The sequence below is a fragment of the Chiloscyllium punctatum genome, chromosome 9, assembly GCF_047496795.1.
Source record: "Chiloscyllium punctatum isolate Juve2018m chromosome 9, sChiPun1.3, whole genome shotgun sequence".
Lineage (NCBI taxonomy): Eukaryota > Metazoa > Chordata > Chondrichthyes > Orectolobiformes > Hemiscylliidae > Chiloscyllium > Chiloscyllium punctatum.
Window position 1 is genome coordinate 114,393,019 of NC_092747.1, and position 17,322 is coordinate 114,410,340.

A 17,322-nucleotide genomic window follows, 5' to 3' on the forward strand; every position below is an offset into this window, starting at 1 on the left:
CATACCAGAGTGAATGCCAATGAATGCTACTGGAAGCCTTCTTGAAATCAACAAAAAGATGATAACAAGCAGCTTCTTATATTCTAGGCTCTATTAAATGATATTCTGAGGGTAAACGTCCACTCTCAGCATGACCTAATAGCCTGGAAATCTATCGGTTCTTCAGTAAGAGCAGCGTCTATTTCTGCTTTAAACCAGTTGATAAGTATACTTCCACACCACATAAAGCCACTATCACTTCATCTAACCTTCAAGTACAACCAATTAACTAGCTACTTACGGAAGGTTTCAAACAGTGAAGATTTAACAAGAGTCTATTAAAACAGAACTCCAAAATATCATTTTCAACTGGATTGGTTAGGATTGGAAGAGGAGAAATACCAAAAGGATTTGGGATAAGGGCAGACAGAAAGGATTTCTGAAAACAGCCTGATCTTAAGAACTAGTACAACACATGATACACTCTAGCTTCTGACCTCAACAAAATAAGAACTTTACAGTGTTTGCAGGGTATAATTATGGTTTAGAGGCTGCATTATGCACACACCCACCGCACACTAACCCAGCTGAAGTGGGGGTCCATTCACACAGACACTGTCCCTCACACTAGTCTTCTAAGTATGCAGCTCATCTTCAGTTTGCAGCCTCTGTTTGTGTGCAGCTCCTATGCATGCTGATATCAATGAGATGGGCAGCTTTGTAAAGTATGAAGATTCATGAGGTATTATTACCTGGAATACCTGGGCTTCTAAAAGCTGTCAGTTTTATTTCTGTATTGTGAGCTGGGGTGGTGGGCTCATAATTTGAGTTTCATTTCTGAGTTCTACAAATGGAGGAGGGCATCTGGAAAAGTGATTGTTTATATGCACTTTAATAAGACTCAGTGCTTTGGGGGAAGAAAACCTGTCGTTGCTGAGTAAAATGAGACTCATGTCACAAAGACAGAACTACCCAGGTACTTAGGTAGATTGCATGTTTCTTTCAGAAAAAAGGATCTGTAGCATCAAAAGAATTGTTTATAGTAGTTGCTGGTCTTCCAGAGCAAAGAGTTGACCCCAAATGTTGTAGACTGACACATTCGAAGGTCGAAGACAGCACACTGAGTGACGCGCTTAGGCTTGGGTCAGCTGCCACCAAGGCACCATGGGGAAAGGCCACTGTCTGAAGTTTTTCTGCCAAAGTTAAATGGGGATCCCTGGTTCTTCAATGCATGTAAATGTAGTTTTATACAAGAGATGCCTTTGGTTTACTTGCTGGATGGAGTCAAACTCCAATGTTTGTTTGTCCCTTGATTATTCTACAGAGATCTTTTTATGAATAAAATGTTTTTGAAATAAAAAAAAGTTATAGTAGTCTCCAAATCAGTCAGGTACAGTGAAAAATGGCTTTTGAGTTGCTCTGAAGACAACTCCAGAAGCAGCGAGCTGTGGAAGATTTCAGTTTCAGGAACCTATATGAAATAATATGTTAGCGAGCTGTGTTGGCAGTTTTGGGATCTCAAGAAGATATATTAACTAGCAAATTTTCTATGCAATGAGAGCAAAGAAGGACTGAGTGCAAGCAGACTGTATCAAGAATTTTGAGTGACTGCTCCTGTACTGGCACATTCTCTAATGCAGGGAATATCAATTCTCAGTAGCTAACTGCACTGAGGGAGCAGAATGGTTGAGGGGTGGAGGGGAGTGGACAGTTAGTTGGGTGGGGGTGGGGGGTGGATGGGCCCTGACTGTGGTTGGTATCAGTAACACCTGTGAGGCAACAAGACTTGATAGTCTTGGTGATATGCTTATAGTGTATACAGGAGAGGAATTAATAATATATAGTTATAGCCTTATATTACCCATTAATAAAAGATTGTTTTACTGAATAGTCAAAATCCACTACAAAACTTCATATAATTAATTTAACATTTTATACATCTGCTTGCAACGTGGTGCAAGCATAATTGTTGAAGACAACTAAGAATACTGGCAATGTATTTTAAATAGAAATTTAGTCCAGTAACAAATGTGTGCTTTGCAATCCTCATTGGACATACCTCAAATGTGATGTAATACTGCATCTGATGCACAAAGTGTACCATTTCTGATGCCAGAATATGACACTGCTGGAGCACCCCTGACAATTCTGTAAGAAACGTAAAAGAATACATTTCATAACTGTATAAGACCACTTACGTCTTAAGATGTCAAGCTAAAAGGAAACAGCAATCTGACACTTGATTCTGAATCTATTTGCTTTTTTTAGATGGATCAATTTTTCATTAGACAATAAAACACTGTGACAAGTAGTTACCATTAATTTCATGCATTAATTCTTAAATAGCATGTATAGCCAGAGGCATTTTAAAAAGGCATGTCAATAAATATAAAGTAGAGACGTGTCACTAACTCATCAGTTAGAATTACATGAGCTAACAAAACCCGAAATAGTTGCAACTTCAATCCAGTCCCAAAATTCAATAAAACAATAAAACTGTATTTGTCATTCTTACTGCCTGTGAAATCTAAATTTTTAAAAATCCATTTAAAAGTCATTGCAGATATATAAGTTAGGAAACCAGCTTATTTTATTGCTGGAGAAGTTAGATCCCAGACTGAAATCTGGTTTGACAAATTATATTTTGTTTTGATTTGGAAGCGCTGGTGTTGTGAACCAGCTGATGAAGGAGCAGTGCTCCAAAAGCTAGTGCTTCCAAATAAACCTGTTAGACTATAACCTGGAGTTGTGAGATTTTCATTTTGTTTAGTTTTAACAAGGTCTCACGGAAACACATACACATACAGTTGCAGATTTTAAATTTAACAATAAAACAGAAAGGTATTAAAATGAAAAGGAATGAGAAAATAGAAAAAACTAATCCAATTACATATGATAAAAATAGAATCCCATTACTCCAATGACATTCCTTCATAGGTCTCAAAAACATCCCTTGCGTAATATTGAACACCAAAGAAAAAAATCTTTTCTAATACCTCAAAAGGTTTAAGTTAATCATGACTTCATCTTCTTGGATGGACAATCAGATGATATTTTTTCCCTGGAGCTATAACATATCAGAGTTTTAGCATACTCAGCTTCAAATAACACCTTCAGAATTTTATCAAAACACTTATCTCAAATTACTACTAATTCCTTACTCTAAGGTAATCCAATGTTAACAAATCTAATGATCTTCTCCATTTCTCAGGACTTTAGCTTTGCACATCCCCCTCCAGACAGGGACTTCTGTGGAACTGCCCAAAAAATGAAACTAAAACTGAAAGCTTTTTGAAGACATGTACATTGTCCCTAACGTTCAAAAAGTCTACTATTATTATTTAGTCAATGGTATCTAGTCATAGACATTCCAACCAGCAGAAGTAAAAACACTCTCTCTTATTGTAGAGTCGTTAAGTCATTTGACTGAATCTCACAGCACCGAAGTGGTCATTCAGTCCATCAAGTATGTACACCAAAAATACACTAAATCTGCACCTGTCCCACTTTTTCAGCACTCAGTCCATATCCTTGAATGTTATGACACTTCAAATGTTCATCTATGTTAAGTTCCCTGCTTCAACAACCCTCCCAGGCTCCAAATGCTAATCACCCTCTGGATGAAAAAACATTTTCCTCAAATGCCCTCTAAATCTGAAAATTATGTTCCTTGTTATTAATCTTTAAGTAGGGAACAACTATTTTCTATCCTTCCTGTCCGTGCCCCTCAATTTTCTACACCTCTATCAAGCCCCCTTCAACTTTCCCTGCTCCAAAGAAAATCCAGTGTTATTCAGCCTCCCTTCATAGCTTGGCTCCATCTCAGGTAACATCCTGGTGAACCTCCTCTGAACCTCTCCAGAGAAATCACATCCTGACTGTACTACAGTGACCAGCACTGTGTACAGTTTTCTGGCTGTGACCTAATCATTTATAGCAAAGAATAAAGCCAATGGTACATTGTGTTCATCCAACATAGATGCAATCAAATCAGTCAATACTTCTACCTATGAAGCTCAAGATTTGCACGTTTTGCTAACCAGTCTCTTGCTCCATTCAAAACATTAATTCACATGCCTGCTGCTGCACAATTCTGAAAATTATTCCACTCAAGTATATATTGCCTCTCACTAAGATCCCACAGCTTGCTAAAAGTTCATAGGAGCAAATATCACAATCAATCAACCCTGGTCCATCCATGTCGACACCACTATCAAGAAAACACACCAATGCCCCAACTTCCTCAGAGGCCTAAGGAAATTTGGCATGTTCACAAGGACTCTCATCAATTTTTACAGATGTAGCATGGAAAGCATTCTATCCGTATGCATCACAGGTTAAACAAAAGTAGATTTTATTAATCCACTCAAAAATCAGGACACAAAAGGAATCAAGAAAGAAATTGATAGAAGTTACGCTTATGAATTGCTAAAAGATCAATGACATTGGCATTAATTCACGTGAATGAGAGACTAGTATGTCAGTGTCTCTTGCAGCCGGCTGGTGTGATAGAATTCCTTTTTGCAGGAGATCAGATGTAGGTAAATCCAGGGGACGTTGCCACACTAGAATTCTCTCAGATTGGGAATCTGTTCCCCTCTCTGGACAAAATCCTGGACTTGTTAAACTTGTGTAAAGCTCTTCAAACAAGCCAGCCATTTCAATCCTGGTTGAGACAGTCAACAAATGAAGTGGTTTCAATGCACCTTGTGTGTTTTAGAAGATGACTACAAAGGCCTTTAGGGGCCTTATCTCACGCACAGTGCCTTTTAATGGTTGTCTTTGTTTCAAACTGGTGGAGGCAGACATCTAGTCCACTAATCCTCTATGTCAGGTTGCCTGGAACATATACATGTTGCAAGACATATAATAGAAGGTTGATGTAAACTTTAATTCTTGGGTTACTGATTAGAACTTTCCAGATATTGTTGTCAATGGCCATTACATGATCAGTGGCAACCATGCAGCGAGTCCAAAGTATGTAAGAGAATTTTTAAAAAATTACTCACTTCACACCTTCTACAGTACTAAATTCATCTGTCAATTGTCTGTCCATTCTGTCAACTTATGTCCCAGTGTAAGTGATTCATGTTATCCTCACTGTAAGCCACTTCTCCAAGTGTGGTTGCAAACTTTGAAATCTTACTTCATATTACACTAAGTCACATAAATAGCAAAAAAAAAGCAGTAACCATAATCCTGACTCTTGGTAAAGCTATCAACCTCCAGCTGGAAAAGCAATCACCATGACTTGCTTTTATGCCCTTAGGCCAATCTTTTAAAATCCAATTTGAGACTGACCTTCCAACTCCATGAGGCTCAATTTTGTTAATCAATCTTCCATGCCGTCCATAAAATCTACATGGATAAGAGCCACCATATTCACATCAACCTTCAACTTTCTCTATTAATCAAAACTTCAATTAGGTTATTCAACCAGGATCTGCCTTTTGCAAATCCATGCTGCCTCTCCTTAATTAAGTCAAAACTCTCCAAGTTTCTATTAATTATTTCTCCTTTGAGTATGGATTTGAAAACCTTTCCTCCCATTGATTTTAGATTAACTGGCCTATAGTTGCTAAAACTGTCCTCGCAGCCTTTCTGGAGTAAGGGGGTCATAACCACCATACTCTGGTATGCCGGGCATATCAAGGGAAGATTGAAAAATTAAGGCAAGTCTTTCCACATCTCCACTCTTGCTTTCCTTTAGCAACCAGAGCAGTTGACTTGTCTAACCTGAAGAACAGTCAGTCTTTCCAGTACCTCTTTTTTTCAAATTTCACGCTATCCATTTTTACTATTTACAGGTTTGTGTAACCTTTTTGGCTTTCATTTTATGTTGACTGCCATTCTGATTTTATTCTCTATACCAGAGCATCTTCCTGGATTACTCTTCCTTAAGCTACACAATGCAACATCTAATGCACAAGTAACAACCTTAAAGGATAAATGAGGGTGATAGTAGATCTATCCATACAGATAGGAATGGACAGGCTGTTGTAGTTTGAAGCATTTAAGAATCCTCAACTTGCACGAGCGAAACCAGAGTCCCAACCGATTAGCTACTGTCATTTACTCAGGAATCAGCATAACTTTCATTTCTCAATGTTGCAATTTGATTTTTTCACTTGCCTCTGTTTCAGACATCGAGAGCAGGAGATAGGCAGAAGGTTTCAGGATCTTTGCTGTTGAAGGTCCACCTTAATAGTTTTCTCTTTATGGTTACTCCAAGGCTGTTGAACTACTGTTAGAGTCATAGAGTCATAGAGAAGTACAGCACAGAAACAGACCTTTAGGTCCAACTTGTACATGCCAACCAGATACCATAACCTAATCTAGTCCCATTTGCCACCCCTGGGCCCATATCCCTCCAAACCCTTCCTATTCATATAGCCATCCAGATGCCTTTTAAATGCTGCAATTGTACCAACCTCCACAACTTCCTCTGGCAGCTCATTCCACACACATACCATCCGCTGCATGAAAAAGCTGCTCCTCAGGTCCCTTTTATATCTTTCCCTTCTCACCGTAGACCAATAGCCTCCAGTTCTGGACTCCCCAACCACAGGGAAAAAGGCTTTGTCTATTTATCCTATCCATGCCCCTCATGATTTTACAAACCTCTGTAAAGGTCACCACTCAGCTGCCAACATCCAGGGAAAAGAGCCCCAGCCTGTTCAGCCTCTCCCTAAACTCAAGTCCTCCAACCTGGCAACATCCTTGTAGATCTTTTCTGGACCCTTTCACGTTTCACAACCTTCTTCCAATAGGAGGGAGACCAGAACTGCACACAATATTCCAAAAATGGCCTAATCAATGTCCTGCACAGCTGCAACATGACCTCCCAACTCCTGTACTCCATACTCTGACCAATAAAGGAAAGCATACCAAGTGTCTTCTTCACTATCCTATCTACCTGCGACTCTACTTTCAAGGAATTATGAACCTTCACTCCAAGGTCCTTTGTTCAGCAACATTCCCTAGGACCTTACCATTAAGTGCATAAGTCCTTCTAAGATTTGCTTTCCCAAAATGCAGCATCTCGCATTTATCGAAATTAAACTCCACCTGCCACTGCTCAGCCCATTGGTTAACCTGATCAAGATCCAGTTGTAATCTGGAGGTAACCTCCTTCGCTGTCCAGGACAACAACAATTTTGGTGTCATCTGCAAACTTACTAACAATACCTCTTATGCTCACATCCAAACCATTTATATAAATGATGAGAAGTTACTTTGTGGATTCTAGGGTCTATGTCATTGCTCCACTTCAAGCCGGACAGTTGTAGACAACTTTTATTTCTTAATTTGAATTTACAGGCAAGTGAGAGTAAAAGAGGAGATGGGAATTTCTTGACAGGTCACTGCATTTCAGCATCTCATGATTAAAGTGGTAATTTTGACGAAGCCAGTTTTGTATGTTCCATTTGGTTCCCCGAATTTATGAAGTGATCACACAGATATTTTGGGTCAAAAGTATTAAAATTCATGATGAAAGCTGAATACTGATAGCCCATTTTCACTATGATCATAACATTCAATAGATACTGCTTAAAATGCTCAGCATTTCCAGTACTTTTTGTTTTTATTCCAGTCATTCTCATCTGCTTCTGCCCTCTGGTGGTTTATTCTGAAACCACACAGAGAAGAATAAAAAATTTGATAATCAAAATTTGAGCATCAGAAAAGCTTACTGATTCTTCTACACATTTCAAGTATCTCTCAAATCACATTATCAAGCAGAAAAGGGTAGACTAACACAGTACTCTAGCAAGATGGATTATACATTCAACCCCCCTGCATTGGGGGTCAAAATCCTGAATTCTCTCCCTAATGGCATTGTGGGTCAATCCAAGGCAGGTGGACTGCAACAGTTCAAGGTGGCTGCCCACCACGATCTTCTCAAGGGGCAACCAGGAACAGCCAATAAATGCTGGCCAGCCAGGGACATCTACATCCCACACATGAATAAATTGCTTCTTCAGCTCAGTTCTGAAGTTCCACACTGGCTCGACCAGCACTTTTTGTCTATACCTAGGTGTTCTTGAGAAGGTAGGGGTGAGCTGCAGACCAAGTGCTGTAGGGACACCCATGCTGTTGTTTAACAAAAAAGTTCCATGATGTTGACCCAGAGACACTGAAGGAACAGTGACATTGTTCCATGTCAGGATGATCATAGACTCAAAGGGAAACTCTAAAGATGGTACTGTTCTCATTCATCTGCTGCTGTGTCCTTCTAGGTGATAGAGTTTGCTGGTTTGGAAGGTACCGTCAAAGCGGTCCGGGTGAGATGGTGGTGCAGTGGAAATGAACACAATTAGCCGGGGGCCAGAATCATGCCTGGATACACATCCAATAGTGATACTGTCTAGTAAAAGGATGGTACTCCTTTTACTAGGATGATTCTCATGCACTCAATGTGTCAGTGAGTTTTAGACAACAAGATAAAAAAACAAGGAAAAGGAAGTAGATAAGAGGGGTAACAGACCTACATTTATTCACGCAAGTTCCAGTAGAGAGCAAGTGAGGTTATTTTTCACAACCCATTCAAGTGCTTCAGGCTTGAACAACAATTTTCACACTGATCCTCTGTCATTTGTCACAAGGAGTCCAGCTAACAGTCTCTAGGTGAGATCCATTGTCTTTCAAGGTTGCTGGAGCATAGACGGTAGATACAAGAAGCATCAAAAGTCTCAGACTGAACTCCTGTTAGTTAGTCTCAGTCATAGTCAATTCTGTGTGCTGTAGCTAATTCAGGAGGAAACAATAAAGAGGAAAAACTGGATTCAATCCCTATTACTGCCCTGTGACTCAGACCAAAAGAAGCACAGAAATGCTAATACAAGCGTTGAATTGTTAGCCTCCTCAGTCCGAACTAAGACATGCTGTTCAGAGTGAAATGCTATAAAATCAAACTGCAGCAGAAGATGGTCCTTCACAAGAGACTAAGGAAGTGTGGTGGGTGATTACAGCAGGGAAAGAGGGAGAAGGCTCAAAGTAAATTTGTACCTGGTATGTTTTTCAGTAGTTTAGCATGACACATTTGCCCTTTCCAGATATCAGTGAGAATGTACTCCATTCGCTTTGCTCGCCAGAGAAAGTTGAATACTCTTAAATAATGGCTCATACACTCTCGAGTAAATACCTAAAACAGAACACACAGAAAATAAAACATTAACAATTGCCAAAAGGCATAGGTTCCCAAAGTATGCATTGTCCCCAAAGTACGCATTCTCCCCAAAGTTACCTCATCGAGGATGCTGAATGATGATGAACAAACACATCTTTGATAGAGTCTGGTTGCAATGGGTTGCAGTTGGTTTACAAAAAAGAATGTCAGAGGGGTTGGGGGAGGAGTGGAGAGGAGCAGAAGTGAAAATAAAAACAGACAAGGCAAAAGGAGAGAGATCGTGACATCAGATTGAGCCAATCATGTAGAGTTTGGGATCTTACAGGATGGACCAGCTGAAAAGAGGATAGAAGCGGAGGTGTTTTTTTGACATTGATGTATATCGGTAGAGAAAGAATCAGTGATTATCAGTCAACAGAATACTTGACAAAACATTACCACAGCTAAATAGGAAGGAAGGACTGGAGTCACAGGAACCAGTTTTATATTGCTGTTTACATTCAACACTGCATAGTTTAACTTTCTTGCTTCAGAAATCTATTGTCGGTCATAATCATGGTACCTGCATGGTCCTTATCGAACAGAGGATGGCCAGGTTGAGGTGTGGGGAAGAAAAAGGGAGAACTGGCAGGGTGGTGGATCTGGTACAGGGGGTGTAGAGAGGGAAATGTGTAAAGAGAGTAGAGTTAATGAGCAGGTTGAAGATGGAGTAGGGTTCAGGGACAAAGTGAGTGAGGTAAAAGAGGAAATAGGGAGGTACAGTAGGAATGGGGGTGGGGGCAAGGGGTAGGGTTGAGGGAAATAAGGAAAAGATGGGAGAGTAGGTGGAAAGTGCAGAGGGTTTGCTAGGAGGGCAGAATGCATGGGGGTGTTGGGAAGAGAGTACAGACGTAAGGATGGGTGGAATTGTCCTCTTAGGAGGAGGATGGAAAATGAACAGAAATTTTCTAACGTCAATATTAGTGATGAAATTATTAGAATGTCATTGTCCAAAGTGATATTGCACTTTGAGTATACTGATCATGAATTTCTGCAGCTACAAATGTGATTTTGAGTCTTTTTACAAACAAAAATAACATAAGGATTTCAATTTCTGGTTGACCACTTTTGCCTAAGTACAGAAAATTTATTGTTGGTGAACTACAAGAACTCTGTTTAAGCTATTACAAGAAAACACTGGGTCATTGTAAAATAAGATGGTATTAATTTTTAAAACTGCAAATCTTTTAGCTCTCATAAATTATTGACTCAATTCACTTTCAGGTTGAGTGCAATGAAATAAGAAGCTTTTTAAGAACCACCATGAAACTAACTTTCCAACAAAGTGCTCAGGTTCTGAATCATCCAGATTTATTTCCAGAATTCCTACAATTACCTCTTCACTGTCCATGAACTTACTGTTGCAATTGGGCCATCAACATGATAATCCAAACTGAAGACATCCCAACCTGTATCTCCAGCTGATATCTAAAAAGAATGAAAAAGGGGGACAGTAAGTTTGGAGACAATGGCACGACTCACGTTCCCTTGAATTGCAGTACGAATTAAAGGGAACACTGTTTGTAACTGGCTTATTTGTTTGCAGGCATGCAGCTTTCTGCAATATTGCGTAGCTACTAATTTGCTTAAGATGATATGACTGCCACAGTCACAAAGTGTTTGAGCAGTGTGGAAAAGGGTTCCTGTGTTTACAGCTAATTGGAAGTCTGACTGCAATTTCATATGATGTTACCAATCAGTCCTCAATGAGCTGGACCTGAAAATACATCACTGAAGATACTTCCAGTCCACAGAAAAATTATACACAATAGTCAAAATCACTATATAACACTTATTGACCAAAGCCTTCAAACAAGATATATGAGACAAACATGTCTCATGTTAGCAACAGAAGCTTTCCATTTTATCCATGATAGTTACTATGAAGATACCTTCATACTATCAGATTGGACTGCCAGCCCGAAAGTGAAATTAAAGCATATAGCACTTGTGTTTGCTTCATGTGCACACATTGTAAAACAAAAGCAAAATACTAAAAGGAAACTAGAAAGTTGAAACAAATACAGAAAATGCTGGACAAACCTACCAGGTCTCTCAGCACTCTGATGGAGAAAAACACAGTTAACATTGTGTCCAGTTTGATCTTTCTTCAGAATCAAAGACTCAGAGTGAACTCGAAACGTTAGTTCTGCTTCTCTCTCCACAGGTACTGCCAAACCTGAAGAGTTTCTCCTGAATTTTCTGTGTTCGTTTCATCCATATTATTAGTTACCTCCAGAAGGCGAACATCCAGACGTTTCAGAATCTCAGGGCTATCGAACTGTGCATTGGTGGCTCTGACAGCTGTCTCAAGGATTCCAGTCAGATTATGCTGATACAATGTTGAGGCTGATCGTGCCAGCTCTGGCCTATAATACAACAATGGTGCCATACAAAATCACTAACCATTTTAATTCCTACCACAATTATCCCGTGGCTCATTTGACTAACTTGACAGAACTTCAGAACAGACTACAAACACATATGTGTAAACTCAAGCTAAATCATGTCAAAGGAGAGAGACTCATTAGAATGGATATTGTCTGATAATCAATTCCACATGAAGGCTGATAAATAGACTGATGTCATCATCAGTCTGCTGCATTGCTAATGATTCTTGTAACCTCTGTAGTCTCAGGCAAATTCAAACCATTCATAATTCCAAGCATGTTTTTTACAGCAAGTTTAGTTTTAAATTTCATATCACTTCCATAACAAAAGCTGAATGTTTCCATCCACCTCTGCTCTGTATCTTCTCGCCTTCTTTTGACCCAGACATCACTACGCTGATGCTCTCCCTGTCATCCTCCTCCTCTTGTAACTGTTAACTCAAGCAAAATTCTGTCACATCTCAACAATGTATAATTACAATGGCTCCAGAACAGGGTCTCAAAAATAAATTCTTTGTTATTTCATGTCCACAAATCCTCTTTGTTTTCACATCCAAGATTTCCAAAATCTATGCTCTCATTCCAGTCACATTGTCCATGTCATCAGCTGTTAAAGGTCCCACACACTCACATTTCTCTCCATTAATCATTAATGCACTATTTCTGGACAGCCTCCTCAGTTTCTTCTACTGTCTTTTATTATCAAGCCTGTGAGAAGGGTCTTTGAATTTGTTTTTACATTGAAGACACTTGTTAAGCGTCCAATTTTTTAAAAATGCTTATCAACATCACCACAGTTTGAAAAGAAATCGTGGAATATGTTTACAGTGTTGTCATAAGATATTAACACTGAGCACTTCATATAGAGTTATCACAAACTTCGATACAAGTTCTTTTTCAATTCCAGCAACATGCATAAGCCCCAGCCTCTCAGTACCACTTTTCTTTCTAATGGTTTCACTGAACTCAGTCATTTTCTGAGTTGGAGGAACAACACTGACCGTGTTTGTACTCTTCCTTCTTTTGTCAACATTGGCTATTTGCTTTCAAGCCAACAAAACCTCAAGTTCGTAAATTCCCTGTTTAACATATTCCACCCATTCCCTACTTTAAATTTTGCTGTACAAATGCAAGATGTTGATGACAGATCTAACACAGATTCATAACCCAGGTCCATGGATGGAGACAGAGCTTGGTTACTCAGCATAAATATTTTTTGTAATAATTTTGAAACCCAGCCTCAAAAAAGTCCAAAGCACACTTTGGGAGGTAGGGATGGGGGCAATCCAAAACCATCATAATTAGAGTATGCTGTATTTAAAATAATCCAAACTTACTCTACGAGATAGTTCCTACTTCCCCTCTGTCGCTTTGATAAACTTGCTCATCTCTGTCCATTAAACTCTGACAGGAGTGATCTCTCCCTCTTTAGCTGGGCTCTTCATCTCTCCCTTCTATCAATCAAGTGCAAGTGTGCCATGGAAATCTGCATGAGTTACAAAGTGTGATGAAATTTAGTGAATATGAGAAAAGGTTAAATAAGTTAGATTGACTTTATGTGGACATGAAATGCCTTTGGAGCAACTGATTTGAAAATTATGGCAAGAACGAAGTAAAAGGATTAGGCAAATGTTTCGCTATGCTGGAAGATTTGAATACTGCATTACAGGGGAGATTTTAACAAAAAGGGAAAGATTGAGGGTGGAGTGAGGTGGAACTCATTCATCTAGAGAATAACGTTATGGTAACATTCTTTGAAGTGTACAGTATAAATGGGGTTAAAAGATGACTTGGGTGGGTGAAGAGAAGGGATTGAGGTACATGATGAAACTTGGTTGATTTAAGAACAAGGAACAGACTTGCTGGGAAATGTGCTCACAGTCCTAAAAACTATCCCATGTAATTCTCTTAAAGTTGCATTTAAGGTCGATGAAGTTATATGCAGATGTCTACTCAATTCTGCAGGATAATGAACAGCTCCAATCCACTGGGAATTCATTATCTGAACTTCAGTCATTGGGACTGGACAGTGTCTCACTAACATTCCAAGTGTTTTATGCAATATCATTTGGGAATCAAGTTTTATTTCCAAGTATTTCCCTCACAGACGTTGCTTCACCTTTTGATTTATCAGCTGTTCCTTCCAGTGGGTCAAAATGAGGATCATGCCTTTTCACAAAGGGTTAAACAGCAGTTCCCCAATCCCCTGCTCAAAGTTGTTGAAAGTGCTGACAGAATTACCACAATCTAGTGAATCAATAGTTGTACTGGACATTAGCCAGTCAGTAACCACTTCCTGCCTAACTTGTCATGATTCTCTCAGCTTACAAAACATTCACATATCTTGGTAACATGAAAGAGTTTAGTACTCACTTCAATAAGTCCATCAGGTGTCGAACAAAATCTCCTTGACCTAACAGCAAGTAACGTCGCACAGCCTTAATGTGCTCCAGCAAATGATAATTCTGGTTGAGGACATCCAGTAGGTATTTGCTGGTTAAATGATAAGCTGAATCAATCTTTTCTTGAAAAGCACCTTCCAAATCAGTGAACAACTCAGCAGCTAGAATTGAATTAACAAAACTAAAATCAAACATATCGATGTACCTGATACTTTATGTAACAGCTGAGTGCAATTTAATGGTTTAGTGAGTTGCATAGAATCATTCACAATTTTTCAACTCACAAGAAATCTTATACAAACATATTTTAGCTTTAAAAGTGCCATCTGATGAATTATTCACAAAGATAATCCACTTTCACACACATACCATTTGACTTAAACTATTTAATAAGGATACCTTCATTTTATTATTGTTTGGTTAGGCATCACACTCATTATTTTACATATCAATTAATAAGAGTTAGTGCTCTGGTTCACAAACAATCCATCAAACCACAATGGTCTACCACAAAAAAGACAAACCCATGAAGTGCATGCCTTTATCTTTCCTTCAATTTCTTTATCACTTTCAAGTTCATTATACAGTAACCTGAAAGGCAGAGTACTTTGAAAGCTACTAAGATTTGTGTGAAATACAACATTTTTACCATCTTTCGGTGAAACAGCAGATTTTGTCACAGCCATCATCATCTTTGCTGTTGGTGTTCGGTCCTGACACACTTGATGCAAGAAATTGATAGATTTTCCAATCAAAAGGACCTGAGGCAGAAAAAAAAACTTGCGTTTTTAGAGATGTGAAAATCTTCTGCTAAACCTAGCTTAAGACAAGGGCCACTGAAGTCAAATGGGTCTTTCCAGCAGAGATCAAACGCCTGGGTGCAGTTTGGGAATTGAGCATGGTGCAGGTGCTGGTCAGGGCTCACTAATCCCTCAAGAAGTTGCCAATGTCTTTTCCCAGTGTAGGAGAGTCCAAACCTAGAGGGCATAGGTTGAAAGGCGAGAGGGGAAAGATTTAAAAGAGACCTGAAGGGCAACACAGAGTACAGCATGTATGGAACGAGCTGCCAGAGGAAGTGATGGATGCTGGTACAAGTGCAACATTTAAAAGCATCGGGATGGGTACATGAATAGGAAGGGTTAAGAGAGATATAGGCCAAATGCTAGCAAATGGGACTAGATCAGTTTAGGATTTCTAAGTGGCATGGACGAGTTGGACCGAAGGGTCTGATTCTGAGCTGTATGACTCCACGACTCTATGGTATCAAAAGCATTCTGGAATCAGTTGGAGAAACACAGAAACAAAAGCAGGAATTGCAAAGGGGTTACTGAACCCAAACATTAACTTTGCTTTCTCTGCAAAGATACTGCGAGACCTGCTGTGTGTGCCCAGCAATTTGTGTTTTTGTTTCGGATTTCCAGCACCTGCACTTCTTTAGTTTATTTTTGGAAAAGCACACATTCAGCTAGCACTTTAAAACACTGCTCCAAAACGTGAGATGAAACTTCAATTGAATACCTACGCTTAAAATAAAAACTGTTTTACTAACCCATTATCCCCTAAATAAATGCCCTACAGTTCACTGAAACAAAAACTCCTTATTATAGAGAATGTTGACCTTGTTTAGCCATTAATCAATAATACTCCTTGCACAATATTCATTTGCACACAAAATTTAAAACTTATGTTTCTACCTCCAGGGCTTTTAATGAAATGGGCTCCCAACGGTTCCCACAGGTTCAGGTTTAAGGTATCATGACAATGACTGGCATCTGTGACAATGCAAAGTGGCTTTCAATAAGTCAAATTCAAATTTCAGGATCACTTTGGCACAGCTTAAATTAAAATGGCAGAATAAAAATTTCAGTACAGCTATGTATGGCGACACCACAACACAGAAATTATTTATTCATGGGATGTGCCAATGTGCCCACTTTACATTTATTGCTCATTCTTAATTGCCCTCGGGAACATGATGATAACAACCGAGTAGTTTGTTAGGGTAGATAAAGGTCAATAACATTAATGTTGTCATTGGCCAAGAGTCATAAAAAAAACCTAGTCTGGGTCAGGATAGTAGTGAATCAGTTGTGTTTTTAATGACAATTCAGTTCATTCATAGTCAAGATGACTGATTTGGCTTTTTCAATTCCAAAATTTATTTCATTAGCTGAATGTCAATTCCCCACAGCTGTTTTGGGATTTCAACACATTTCTGAATTATTAGTTCATGTCTCTAAATTATTAGCCCAGAACCTGACTCTGTTACCATACCCACAGTTACATACCATACACTGGTTTAGAAAGTGTTTCTGAAATCATTTAATCCTAATAGTCACTTTATAAAGTCGACTAATTTCGTGTTAAATATTTTAATAAAGATTCAAAAGTAACAGGGAGGGGAAGAAAAGTACGTGCATTTACATAGTGCCCAGCACTTTGCGTACCCCAAAGTATTTGTACAGCCAATACATCAACGTTGAAGTGCAACCACTGTTTTTGAAGTTATCCAGACAAAGCCAAAGTCTCACAAGCATTAGCTTAAATCAACAACTAGTTATTGATGTTTATTGCTCGGAAAATAAAGGCTAGTTCACTGTAAAACTCCCTGTTCTCTTTTCAAATAATCTTTTATATCCACCTGAACACACAGCCTAGGACAGAGTCAACACTGTCTCTAACTGGGAGGACAGCAGTATTCAAAGCACCTGCACCATCAACGGCCTTATCAGGATTTCATTATGTAATTTTCCTGCCAAGATACAGAAATGGCAGAAAGGTGTAAATGTCTAGGTACAAATGAAGCTCTGGCATTAAACATTTTGGAATAATCCCTGAGTAGTCACCTTTCTGGCCTTATCCATTGTGATGAAGGAAGGGATCATTGACTTTCTCAGCGTATATTTGTCATGCCACAGTCTGTCAGCCTTCACTGTTGGATCGGAAGCTACAAAAAACTTCAAACAATAGTGAGGAAAAGGTGTGACATACTTAGTAATAATAATAATAATTCTGCATACAAGCATAACAGTACAGCATTCTGTTAACCAGAGATGCTTAGGCACTTTCACAAGCTCAGTGGTTACTAAAGCTCTAATTTAACAATTATGCTTACCACGGACACTTGTTTAAACTTCTGATTATACCTTCGTAATTGGTAGTAAATTACACAAGGCAGCAATTTTCTAGGATTCAAAATAAAATGCTGAGGCAGTGAACAAGTACAACTCAGTCAACCTCACTTTAAAGGCACGAGTTAATTTTATTCTAACTTTATGGGTAAAACAAGGATGAACTGAGCTATCTATCCATCAACAGGAAGGGCTAATAAAAGCTAGTTAATAAGTTTAGAGTTGTTAGCGAAGAATTCAGTGGTTGCAGC

At 39.0% G+C, this 17,322-nt stretch overlaps 1 protein-coding gene across 1 annotated transcript in view; it reads right to left on the minus strand.

Moving 5' to 3' along the window:
- tubgcp3 (tubulin gamma complex component 3) overlaps positions 1-17,322 on the minus strand; it is a 56,503-nt gene that overhangs the window by 8,303 nt on the left and 30,878 nt on the right. The window contains exons 12-18 of the mRNA XM_072578121.1: positions 16,787-16,897; positions 14,590-14,701; positions 13,912-14,101; positions 11,382-11,517; positions 10,508-10,576; positions 8,989-9,124; positions 2,039-2,127 (exon numbers count right to left, since the gene is read on the minus strand). Of these exons, the coding sequence (XP_072434222.1) occupies positions 2,039-2,127; positions 8,989-9,124; positions 10,508-10,576; positions 11,382-11,517; positions 13,912-14,101; positions 14,590-14,701; positions 16,787-16,897 (843 nt within the window). The remainder of the gene's footprint in view (positions 1-2,038; positions 2,128-8,988; positions 9,125-10,507; positions 10,577-11,381; positions 11,518-13,911; positions 14,102-14,589; positions 14,702-16,786; positions 16,898-17,322) is intronic.